This window comes from Engraulis encrasicolus, chromosome 4 (genome assembly GCF_034702125.1).
Source record: "Engraulis encrasicolus isolate BLACKSEA-1 chromosome 4, IST_EnEncr_1.0, whole genome shotgun sequence".
NCBI lineage: Eukaryota > Metazoa > Chordata > Actinopteri > Clupeiformes > Engraulidae > Engraulis > Engraulis encrasicolus.
This window is the reverse complement of record NC_085860.1, coordinates 12,204,908-12,217,727: the sequence shown is the minus strand read 5'-3', so window position 1 is coordinate 12,217,727 and position 12,820 is coordinate 12,204,908. Positions and strand designations below refer to the sequence as shown.

The 12,820-nt window shown below is 42.6% G+C and overlaps 1 protein-coding gene across 2 annotated transcripts; it reads left to right on the top strand.

Moving 5' to 3' along the window:
- The first annotated feature begins 436 nt into the window (after window positions 1–436).
- Window positions 437–12,790, top strand: samm50 (SAMM50 sorting and assembly machinery component). 2 transcript variants are annotated; one of them, XM_063196012.1, is made up of 15 exons: window positions 437–596; window positions 2,673–2,783; window positions 3,435–3,536; window positions 3,625–3,712; window positions 4,053–4,159; window positions 6,366–6,496; window positions 6,845–6,932; window positions 7,548–7,676; window positions 9,251–9,322; window positions 9,827–9,913; window positions 10,359–10,429; window positions 10,603–10,691; window positions 10,903–11,049; window positions 12,056–12,197; window positions 12,399–12,790. In XM_063196012.1, the coding sequence occupies exons 1-15, from the start codon at window positions 576–578 to the stop codon at window positions 12,442–12,444; spliced, it is 1,431 nt and encodes a 476-aa protein (XP_063052082.1). In that variant the 5' UTR covers window positions 437–575; the 3' UTR covers window positions 12,445–12,790. The 2 variants fall into 2 exon arrangements, with proteins under 2 accessions (XP_063052082.1, XP_063052083.1); XM_063196013.1 differs by having other exon boundaries at window positions 438–596; window positions 10,603–10,670.
- Window positions 12,791–12,820: the final 30 nt, after the last annotated feature.

Here is a 12,820-nt window from a genome sequence, read left to right as displayed (position 1 = left end):
GCCCCTCCACTCAATAGGAGCCTACATGTGAAAGCAGTGAGCAACCCGATTCTGGGCCCCCTCTGTCCATGGGCACCTGTCCACTTGCCTGTTGCTAGGAGAAACAAATCACCATAGAGGAGGCTTATTTTTCCCTAAATTGTTTCCTTCAGAATTCCCATATTGTTATCATTTTCATTTATGTCATGCAGATGTGGACAAAATGAATTGGGGAAAAGTCCTCATTGCTTGGTGTCTGCAACAGGTGATTTCAGCAACATGACTGGAAGGGTGCTTCATTCTTCATTAATTCTTTATTCAGCCGGTTCAGTTTATTAAGTTGGTTAGATCAAATGTGATCAGGTAGTTTTTTTCTTTCTGACATCAGTATGTTAGTCCAGGGCACACTGCAGGTCCGAAATGTTCTGCAACTTGAACAACCAAACAGATATCCAATCAGACGCGTGATGGGCGTGTCTGCCGACTGTCATGGCGCCCTCCACAGGTGAAACTTGACTTACCGCTACGTGTCAACCAAATTTCCAACTTTACCATTTATTTGGTGTAAAGGGACATTTATATCGGCATTCATCACGATGGGGACTGTCCACGCACGGGTAAGGCAACTGAAATAGAGATTAGGAATGACCACTACGTGACCTCTGCTCTGCTTAATGCACGCGCACGGAGGGTAGGTAGCTTAGCTAACCAAGTAAGTCCCACCTCGACCGTGGTCAACCTAATCTGTTATTACGTGCAAAATGAAGGAACGGAATGGGTAGACTCCTTTCAGGTGAAGGATAAATGAAAATCACGTGTAACCCACACAAACACTTCATACATGTAGCAAGGCATGCGAGTGTTGTCTGCGGCAGTTTCCAAAGCTGTTGCACTGCAGTGCCAATGGTGAAGTCGCCTACGCCCTGGTGGAGTTTCTAACTTGGTTGTGGCTCAGGTTTAAGATCTGTCAGAAGGAACTACGCAGAATACTAGTGTGTGACTATCAGAAGGATTGTTTGATATTAGCTGCTATTTTATTCACCATTTCATTGTCAACCAGTGGCGGTGGAGAAAGTATATTCACCTGCTATACAAGAATGGCTCATCCTTCAAGAAGCAAATTAAGACTCTAGAGTAGTCTTACGAGACAGTATCCCTTCAGCGATCCCTCTTAACTAACCCTATTCACCTGTGCTGCACTAGCGCTCTACTACATAAGTAATTTATACCTGTCCTGTGCATTCTGTCCTGCTGCTCTCCTGTTGTGGTTTGGGTAAAAAGCTAAGTGTGCACTTAAGCCCGTTACAGATACTACACATTTACGCAGATTCAGGGTGTTTGGTATTCATTAGGGCAGTGGTTCTCAAACTTTTTCCACCATTCCCCCCCTCAAAGGGTGTGGATGCGTCCGAGCCCCCCCGCCTATGAATTACTATCCAAATTCATGACAACCAATAATATCCGCGCCGCCCCCATGGGGGCTAACGCCCCACTTTGAGAAACTCTGCATTAGGGGATGTTACTCAGCCTACAATGTTGATGAGTGTAAGCTACTACACTATGCAATCACTGTGTGGTTTGGGATTCTAACAGTAAGTGAAGTCCCAAATCAACAGACTGGCCTGCTCTGCACTTGCAATGGTTGGGGTGAAGGATTACCCCACTCCCCAATCGGGGTCATCCCTATGTTCCCCGGGTCCTATGTTCCCAGCACCGGGGAATTTAGAACCCTTGGTTCTATGTTCCCCGCTGCTTCCAAGTAGACTGCTGCCGCGTGGTTGACAAGACACCCTGTTTTTACGTAACGTAGTTAAAACCCTACAAAATTGATATTTTTCCTCTTGAAAACAAATGGAAATGAAAGAAGATGTGGTACATCATGTTTCAGAGATGAGAAGAAACATTTTTGTCCAGATTTATGGAAAGGTTTATATGTCAAATGTCCTGTGGTGTGACTGTAACATTAATACAACCTGGAATATATACAGCTATAAAATAAACCAACAACATTTTGAATCATTTATAAAGCATTTGGCATGATTCCAGAAATATGAACCTTATATTAAAAAATATGAATGTGAAAGCAACTCAATACAGTGATATTAACTACAAGTTCAATTTCGTAACACAAATTGCGTCCTGCGGGGTGACATATAAGTCAGGTTTGTGGACGGGCAGCTGCAAGGCCAACTACAAGGGTCTTAAAGACAGGCTCCTACAGTTATACCTCAGTTATTGGAGAGTGGTGTGGAAGTTTAAGGTATCTATTAACCTCTTAATTAGGGATGCAAACAATTAATCGATTAATCGACTTTAATCAATCAATGCGTTAATCGATTAAAAAACATTAATCGCAATTAATCGACAATTCAACTGACAAGAGACCCAGGTGAAATGGGTAGGCTATGTGAAGAGTGTGTGTGAGGAGGGGTGTGAATAGTGGGAATATTTAAATCACCTTTGGCCATGTATGTATGTATGTATGAGGCCGCACTAGGTATGCACTTTATGCATCTCCATGATGGCACCTTATTTCTTTTTTTTTTTTTTTTTTTTTTTTGGTGTCATTTGTTGTGTGTTATGCAGCAGCTATATACGTATATTGGGTTCAAGTATGCAGTATGCCCAAGACAAATTTCCCTCGGGACAATTAAAAGAATCTTGATCTTGAGTTCTACTGTAATCACTGACAGGCGTTGGACCCAATGCCAATGAAAGGTCCCGAACTTGGCGTCCAAGCAGATGACATCGACTTCCCCGAGGCTGAGACCGAGTCCACACAAGAGGTTCTCGAAAACAAAGACGTAGGTGTTCCATCATATTATTTCACCGCTCATGTCTCCCATCTTTCCTCCACCGACACATCTAAACAAGATCAGGGAGAGAAATTCTGAGGCACTCAAGATTATTAATTTTTTTGGCTACATTGCAAAAGTAAAAAATAAAAAATTGTAACCTTTAGTGTCTCAGAATTCCTCTACCTGGACATAGTTTGGAGCCCCTACACCAGGGGTGGGCAATTATTTTGGCCCGAGGGCCGCATTGTGTTTAGAATATTGACCGAAGGGACGGATGCCACAGACTACTTGCCCGTGTCAATACTAAAACATAGCGTACAGTGACGTTATTTGGAGGGAATGATATTCCTGCACATAGTAATTAAATGTATTTAGATGAAGCCTATGTCTTTGGTTAATCTTAAATTCACAAGACTCTTGTTTTGGGTAGGATTTTAAGAATGTTGAGTAACGTTTGAATTTGGATTTAAAAGTTGTCTTTTTGTAAAGGCTCTGGGGACCACATGAAATGGATCAGAGGGCCGCATGTGGCCCCCAGGCCTGAGTTTGCCCACGTCTGCCCTACACTGATGAGCACTAAGGAAAAAAAAGTGAAGACCCAGAAGCACTCTGATTTCCTGTTTGTGTCTGACATTTAAAGAAGACTTTGTTTTTCAGGTGGTTGTCCAAAGAATACACATAGACGGTCTGGGTCGCACTAAAGAAGATGTTCTGACCTATGAAATTGCAGATGTCTTCAAGGCCAAAAACTTGATTGATGTGAGTATAAAGTTTTGAAAATGTATTCGACTTAACACACAAAAAGTTGTATTTGTTTATTGTATTTATAAGTGTGGTGATGCTGCAGGTCATGAAGAAGTCCCATATGGCCAGACAGAGACTTCTGCGGATGGGAATATTCCGGAAAGTGGAGGTCGTCATTGATACATCTCACGGTAAGTTTGTCTTCTGAAGACTCTCTGAAACAGGCCTGTGTTAAGCCAATGTGATGTCCCATGGGTATTAATACCTCACAGGCAAAGGTGTAAGTTTGGCTTGGAAAGTGGTGGGCACATTACAATGGAAAATTGTCCGGGTATGCTATTTTTGCATTATATTTGTGGAAAAAGTGCTGGGGACAAGCTACTGTTTATGGATATGTCCCCACCATCCACACCTAAAACTGCGCCCATGCTCACAGGTGCCCCATTTACGAAAAATATAATTCAAGCTTGTCAGAGAAATATGTTATTTAACCATTTGAAGACTTAAATTAATGCCGTCTTGTCTCCATAGGTCCGGATGCACTACCGAATGGTCTGGATGTGACATTTGAAGTGAAGGAGCTGAGGCGGATGACTGGGAGCTACAACACTATGATTGGGAACAATGAAGGAAGTATGGTAAGGAAACACACAATTGGCTCATCTAATGCTAATCGCCTACTACTGCATAGTCACAAGTAATTGTACTAACTGAGGTGTTACCGCGCAGTCTGCCCCTTGGGGTCTCAAACCCGCCACCTCCTAGTCCATGCATCGGTTCGGGCAGGGCTGTAGTGGAGGGTAAACGCCGTTTACGCACCTCTGGAATTTAGGAATTAGCGTTTACCCACCTCTAAATAGTGTTAACCCACCTCTAAATAGCGTTTACGCAGCTCTTAATGGCAATTACGCACGTCAAAGTTCCCTGCGCCTCGTGATCTGCCGTTGGAATAATCCAAAATAAATCTGGTGTCATTTAAAAAATATTGTTGAACATAGGCCTATTTAACGCTTTAGTAGGAATCATTTTCCTCTGCTCTGTGTTCGGGTATGTGACCTTCCAATCAGTGCCTTTCGGCTGCGGCGGCGACACCAATCAGGATCCAGGGAATAATATGTAAACGCATAGGCCTACACGTTGTGTAGTTGCCTGCCTGCATAGTTAATCATAGTTAATCATCATGGATAGGGTGACCAGACGTCCTCTTTTTCCCTACTTTTGAGACCTAAAAAAAATGTGCGGGGGAATTTCAGAAATGTTGGACTGCCTGAAATATAGACCTAATTCATCTGCATTATAATGTTCATTCCGTTCCATTTGACTCCACTGCAGGTTTCTCTCTACCGTTCGCAAATTAGTCACGCCCTTCTCATCAAATCTAGCCACTTCGCACCGTGTGTCCGAAAGAAGTAGGGGACAAGCCAGTGCGCCCCATGTTTACAAGCGAAAGCGCATCTGTCCGCCGGTTCTACGGACGGCAATGCCGATAGAAACGCAAATGCACGTTCGCGCGGTGGAGTTGAAAAACAAAAAAATCCCGCGTGTGAAGCCAGGTATGAAAGTAACCTAACACAGGAGTAAGCCTAGTAACACCACCAAATCCATCATTTAGGGAGGTACACGTTTTGTTACACCTTGTCACAAGATTCTTTCATGATCTGACATTTCCAAGTTATTTGCAAAAGCAAGTTCTCAGAGCTAGAAGGACTCATTCCTGAGTTAAGAAATTAAGCTTCTTCATCATCAGCTTCTTCTTCTGTCTATTGCCTTTGCAGTTATTGATAACGCTGTATGGGTTAGCTTATTAATGGTAGGTAAAACTCCAGTTCCTCTCTTAATGGCTGCAGTGCCTATTGCTAATCTCTGAGCATGCCACTACAAGTAGCCTAGCTAAGTAGGCCTAATGGATGACAGTGGAGGGGTAAATTGTGAGCTGTCTTATAAACATATAAGCCTAAAATGTAGTCTAATAGCACTTCCTTATCAATTCAGTTGAAAACCACAAATGTTGTGTTTTTTATAATTAGTTTTCAATGTTATATAGCCTAATGCCATTCATCTTTGTGGGGAATGGCTGAGATGGGCCTACATGATGGTGAATCTATTTTTAAAAACCTAATGCAGAAATTGGAATACGCCTATGAAATTGAGCTGCATTGTTATGCTGTTGATCTACTCCAATAGGCTATAGGTGTTAGGCCTACTATCTAGGATTGTAACAAAGGCACACTCTGCATCATATGATCACACAAATTATGTGATAGGCCTAATAGGCCTAGCTGAAGAGATTTTAAATGTCATTTATAGTAGACAAATGAATGTGCATGCCAAAAAGTTCTAGTGGCTTTTAAACAAATTACCATTTTGGATGCATTGATACCGATACTTTATAGGCCTACTATCGTGCCTGGCCTCATACCCATTACCTGTAGATACACAGATACACCGATGAACCCCCCCAAAAAAAAACGTGTCGCGTTGCATTGCGTTACGTTGCGTCGCGTCACCGTCTGTCTGATCAAGAAAATCATAGTTTACCCACCTCTAAATTGACCACTACAGCCCTGGGTTCGGGTATGAGAGGCAGAAACAAGATATGGCTGAGCTAATGGATCAGTGCAATAGCTGAGCGCTACCGATACTGTATGAGGCTTCGGGAGGGAGGTTTATTAATATTCCACCACGCCACACTCTGCTAATTGGCCTCCGTTACAATACACTTCCAGTGTTCTTTTGAAGATGACCTTATTGTCTACTATTTCATTAAGCATTGGATCAATACCAGTGTGTAATGTGATATATTTTTTTGTAAATAAATCACACCTCCTTTTCCCCTCATCTCAGGTGCTTGGTCTTAAACTACCAAATGTTTTTGGGCGCGCAGAAAGGCTCACCTTCCAATACTCCTATGGCACGAAAGAGACGTCTTACGGCCTATCCTTCTTCAAACCGCAGCCTGGACACTTTGAGAGGAAGTAAGTAGTGATGCTGATGGACCCAAGTGAATACCAGTGGTGGACAGCACCAGTTCAACTTTCAAAGACAGTCAAATGAGCCTGCCAGCCCAATTTATTACAATGCCTTGAAAAGATAAAAGTAACCTTTGAGGTGAGCCTCCTTCCTTACTAAAGTTAAAAAGCCTGTATTAAAGAGTTTAATAAAGGCTTTTTAACTTTAGGAAGGAGTGCCTTAAAAGCTGCTTTTATCTTTTTTTTGATGATTTACTACGTAGACTTGAACATATGACCCAGTGAAGCATGCCCTTCTCTCTTTTTGGTTATTGCAATAACATTTGAACATATCCATTCTGTTTTGCATTTTAGTGTGGCTATCAACGCATATAAGGTCATCGGCCAGTTCCCGTGGAGCTCTCTGAGGGAGACTGATAGAGGCGTTTCAGCAGAAGTCAGCGTGAGTACTGGACATCTCCAGCCTGGTTTTACCAGACCACATTAATTACTTGGTAATTTGATTTTGGTCTGGATCCTCAGCTCCCTGGAGCACTTGGGTGGGAGGAGGAAGCTCAGCTCTGGTTTGAAATGAGTGGACCTGCTCTGACCAATTGCTGAGCTGACACTCATGACTTATGTTGTTATGCGCCCAAGCGCGTTCGCTTATTGGACGGCCGTCTGGTGGACTACAAAACCCTCCCCAGAGAATCGTAATCAGACCATTCGTGAATTACGAATTAATTCAAAATTAATGGTCAGGCTAGTAGATCTCTGCACCATTATTTTTTTTGTTAAAATGTGCCTTTAAAATTTAATGACAAATTTAATTGCCATTCTTAAAACGGCTTATTTCACTTCAACAGTTCGATTTCAAATACCTGGTTGCATTCTGTGTTGTCTCTCTTCTCCAAAGCAATGCTCAATAGAACTCTGTTGAGAAACAAAAATGTTAAATGATCCAAGTACATAACAAAAAAATATCTTGTAACCTTGTAATTTACCAGTAATAAATCTCTCTCTGTCTCTGTCTCTATCTCTCTCTCTCTGTTTACCAATGTTATCACTACCTCCCCAGTTTCCTATCTCGTGGACGAACCACACCCTGAAGTGGGAAGGAGTATGGAGGGAACTGGGTTGCCTGGCGCGCACAGCCTCCTTTGCCGTCCGAGAGGAGAGCGGCCACTCGCTAAAATCCTCTCTAGCGGTATGCCATGATCAGTTGTAATCAGGGCTCTAAATTAACTTTTTCCACCACCAGCCAATTTGGCTAGTGGACATTTTTTCTTACCAGCCAAACAGAAGTTCAACTAGCCATTTTTTTTAATCTCGCCAAAATAAACTATGCATTAGGCTAGTTATTTGTTTAAATTATGGTCATTTTGTTCAACTATTTCTACAACACAGATACACTATAGGCCTGCATAGGCTACTATATGCCTACATAATAAGCATATTATATTATACTATATATTTTTTCATTATTTTTTAACTTCTGCTTTATTTTTTACTTCCATTACTTAGGCCTGATCAATTTGATTCGTTTTTGTTCAATTCCTCTGGAAACAGCTGAAACACATCACACAAGCCACTCCAAGCACACAGCCAAACACTTCAAAACCTCACATAGGCCTACGCACACCCCAAGGAAGGAGAAGATGAAGGGAAACGGAGAGGAGAGAGGAGGAGCGCAACAAAATGACAAGAAGCCTAGTTTAACTAAAAGTAAATAATATCTCGGGAATCTTCGCTTCCTTTGTTACTTCCACAGCTTCGTCGTTGGCTGCTTTTTTTTCTTTCCGATGGCGTGGGCTTTCCAACTTAGTTGCGCCAGGACTCGGAACATTTCAGAAGACAACTGAACTGACAGCTACGGTCACACTACTCTGACAGTCAGCTCTCCTCCTCTGCCCTTGTCGCTATTTCGTTCCACAACCACTCATTTTTAACGTCACTATTATTACGGTTACAATTACTACTAGCATTCACCAACACACAGAACCTTGCTCTAACCCCCGCCACATTCTCATCACTCGCACAAAACATAGCCTACAGAACAGAAGTAGCGCTATGCATAATCTGCGTTAGTCCTGTCATTGAAACGGTCAGGGCCTCGCTGCTTCAAAAATGCAGCCTGTTACAACAAGGTTCATATAGTAATAATAGCAGTAGTGACGTTAAAAAAGGTTGTAGCGAAAGCGACGAGAGCTTAGGAGGAGAGCTGCCTGTCAGAATAGTGTGAGCGTAGCTGACAGAAGGCTGGTCGTCTGAAATGTTTTCAATCCTGGCGCGCGCAACAGCATGGAGTTGCCGCTCGCTGCACTGGAAAGCCCACGGTGGGAGGCTACGTCGTGACGCTAGTGTCCATGGGTAATGTAGGAAATCTCGCTGTCTAACGTTCTTCATAGCAGCGGTTTACCGTTCATAATTTACTGTACTCGGGCGCTAATAGCCAAATTGGTGGGTAGGTATTTTTTTTCTACTAGCCAAAATAAATTTTCACCCGTGTTTGGCGTGTTGGCGTGTGTTAATTTAGAGCCCTGGTTGTAATGCCATCCAGCGATGTACTGCATGTTTGACTGCAGTTATTCTACATATTAACATGTATTGTATGTCCCGCATTCATTTAAATGAGTTAGTCCAGGGATGCGAAAAGAATTTGAGTGCAACACAAAATTGCATCATTCTACTATTTGTACAATATTTCACTGTGAGCACGATGTAGCAAAGTGTGTTTGGTTGCAGTTGTTTCAGTTAATTCTGTTGATTTCTTCCCATCAGCATGCCATGGTCATCGATACACGGAACTCTCACATCCTGCCGAAGGAGGGTGCCTTACTCAAAATCAACCAGGTTGGTTATTGATAACATCACACTACTTGACACTCAGCTGGTTGGTTGTTAATAACATCACACTACTTCACACTCAGCTGGTTGGTTATTGATAACGTTTCACTACTCAGCTGGCACTTTTATACAAAGTGATTTATTAGTTATCAGTTATAACAGGATATTGCTCAGTTGGTGAGGTGAGCTGGTGCCTTATCCAAAGGCATTTCTGCCACGGATGGAGCAGTACCTGAACCTGCAAGAACAACTCCTTAACTATTAAGCCATAACTGTCTCGTATCACTGGAAAAGATTTGGTTAACCTCACAACCTACTCTTTTGACTTCAGTGGCCTATACTACAAAGCTGGTTCAGGAGTACAAGAAAATGAGGACTCCAGGCTCTTCTATTAGATGATTTACCTCTTAACTTGACCTGGATTACTCCTGAAGTAGATTTGTAGTGTAGGCCACACATCTACAGCCCAGTCTAATCAGCTGAGACTGAACTTTGTGTGTTGTTTTCCAGGAGCTGGCCGGCTACACAGGAGGAGATGTCAGTTTCCTCAAGGAGGATTTTGAAATTCAGCTGAACAGACGACTTCCCTGGGACATGGTGAGTGGAGAAGAAAATATATGGTGTATGGTAGTCTATTATTGGAAATATATTGGAAATACAGTATATGGTGGATGGTAGTCTGTTATAGGCCTGGTAGGGCAAGAGATCCATTTATTAAAAAAAAACGGAAAAAAACATTTTATTTTTACTTTCAATTAATGAAATCAAATGTTTAAAAGTTGAATTCTTGTCATTTTTTTCACCGAGTGAAGTCTTATTGTTAAATGGAATGCAAAACAAAATGGTAATTTCCCTCATTTCAATAGCATCGCCTAAGCTCAACACACTGAGTCATGTACAGTAGTGTTTCATGACTATACCTTACTGCACAGAGTTAATAAGCATCTAATCCTGATCTTATCAGAATGCCCAGACTGTGGTTCCATGTGTATAAAGGGATATATGAATGACATTGATGCCATTGTGTCTTGATTCACTGTAGATCTTGTCCGGGTCCTTTTGGGGTGGAATGCTGCTTCCTATTGGAGATAAACCCACCAGCATTGCAGACAGGTCAGTTCTCTAACCGCCTCTAACCCTGCTGGACAGTTGTATTATTGTTTATGTTGGGAAAGTTTTCTATTGGTACTGTCTTATCTCTGACATCTCGTTAACTCCTTAAACTCATTAAGCTTCTGAATGTAATTATTAAGTGTTTTGATCATTTTAATTGTGTGTCTTGACAGATTTTATCTTGGAGGGCCAACGAGTGTGAGGGGTTTCAGTATGTACAGCATCGGACCACAGAGTGAGGGTACGTACAGCAGGAAGCCAGGTGATTAATGATTACCTGAATATTCTCTGTGAACCTTTCATACCGCAAGTTTTATTTTAACAAAAAAACAAATCAACCAACTAATAAAGGATGTTTCTATTTTAAAACAATTTAATACCTTAACTCAAAGGCAAGTCCTTTGGATTGCTTTTGTAGGTCAGATATGTTTCTATTGTTGAAAATTCAAATTGAGCTGTTTTTGGGTGTGTAGGTGACTATCTGGGAGGAGAAGCGTTCTGGGCGGGAGGCGTCCACCTGTACACCCCCCTTCCCTTCCGGCCGGGCAGAGGAGGCTTTGGAGACCTGTTCCGCACGCACTTCTTCCTCAACGCAGGGAATTTATGCAACCTCAACTACGGTAAGTGTGACCAAGCTTTACCCGCGCAGTCCATTAGGCCGGCCGCACACCTGCTCCGACAGCGCTGCGACGCACTTTTGCTTCTGACAGAATTCGGACCCTCAAACCCAATTTCCCACGAACATAGCATTGATGGTCAATGGGCGGCGCCGACAAAATAGAACTTGTCTCTAATTGCTATCCGACATCGGCGAATGTCCGCGGACATCGGCGCCAGTATGCTTGGTTCTATTGAAAACAATGGAATCTTAGCTGAGCAGTGCTCATTACTTTGTCGGAGCCGGTGTGCGGAAGCCCTTACTCGCGGCATGAACTCGCAACTCACAGCAACCCTCTGGCATAGTCCAAATCTGCTTGTACATTATGCATACAAGTCCTGGGCTTGAAAAGTGGGTATGGCACTCAAACTTAGGAGGGCTTCTTCTACAAAACCGTTAGAGGTAAGATGCTAAAACTGGGTATTCTTTAGGTTGGCATCAAAAGGTAAGACATGTGCAATATCAGGCAAATCAAAGAGGGTCACCTGGTGAGATTCTTGGAAATCGTGTGAAATGACATGGAATGACCCTATTACATCCGTGTGAGGCTCTGGGAGGAAGGCTTTCTGTTTCCAGCTTAGGAATTTTTCCTTATTATCCGTTTCTATACTTTTGGAGATGACCAGTTCAGTAATATTGATTATTCAGTAATATTGTCAAAGCGCAATCTAGTGTTAATGTCAGACTCTCTTCTCCTCGGTGGTGGTGGCTCAGGTGGTAGAGGAGCCTATTCGGCAACTAGAAGGTTGCAGGTTCGAGCCCCACTCTGCCTGACCCCATTGATGTGTCCTTGAGCAAGATACTTAACCCCAGATTGCTCCTGGTGGCACGGTGGTACCCTGTGTGGCAGCAACTGCCACCGGTGTGTGTGAATGCTGAACAATGTAAAGCGCTTTGAGTGCTCGAAGGAGTGGCAAGGTCCTATATAAATGCAGTCCATTTACCATTTACCATTTCTCATTGTCCAGGTGAGGGTCCAAAGGCGCACCTGAAGAAGCTGGCTGAGTGTATGCGCTGGTCGTATGGAGCCGGCCTCGTCCTGCGTCTTGGGAACATCGCCCGACTCGAGCTCAACTATTGCATTCCCATGGGTGTACAGAGCGGGGACAGGTAAAGCGTTAAGCTTTTTACAAAATAAAGAAAACGGGACAGCACTCCAAGTTGGGTACTTTCAATGGTTGTGCATGTGTCACAAAGATTTGACTTAAATAAATGTAATGCGTATGTGAATTGGTTTGAAACCGTTTTGTATGATTTAAAAACAAAACATGTTGACAAAAGTAGTACTAACAAATCTTGTGTTCTCCACAGGATATGTGACGGTGTGCAGTTCGGAGCGGGCATTCGATTTCTTTGAGGAAGGACCACCTACCCCTACCAGTGGTCGTCTAGTCTTGCTCACAGATAATAGAATGCCAATTAAAAAAACAATTATGTCTTTGGCGGTTGGATGTTTCTGAAAGGATTTCATCGCAAATGAATATTACATCGCTGATCAAGCCTGGTATAATGACCTTTGTAAAAAGAGGAAAGAAAAAGACCCAGGTGGGGCTGCAAGAAGTTCTGTTCAGTCTTTGAATATTACTGCTGTTCTGAGTGTGTGAACCTCTATACAGAAGAAATATCAGCCATCTGTTTGCTTTTTGTTCATCATATTTATTTGTAATACGAATGTGTACACCAATAAATAATCACCCCCTTTATATGTCCTGTATCCCATTTCATACGTCCTT

Coding starts and splice junctions, on each gene's coding strand:
- samm50 (XM_063196012.1), top strand. CDS start 576: ATGGGGACTGTCCACGCACGG. Junction 2,784..3,434: donor AGGTTCTCGAAAACAAAGAC/GTAGGTGTTCCA, acceptor TTTGTTTTTCAG/GTGGTTGTCCAAAGAATACA. Junction 10,692..10,902: donor TACGTACAGCAGGAAGCCAG/GTGATTAATGAT, acceptor TTGGGTGTGTAG/GTGACTATCTGGGAGGAGAA.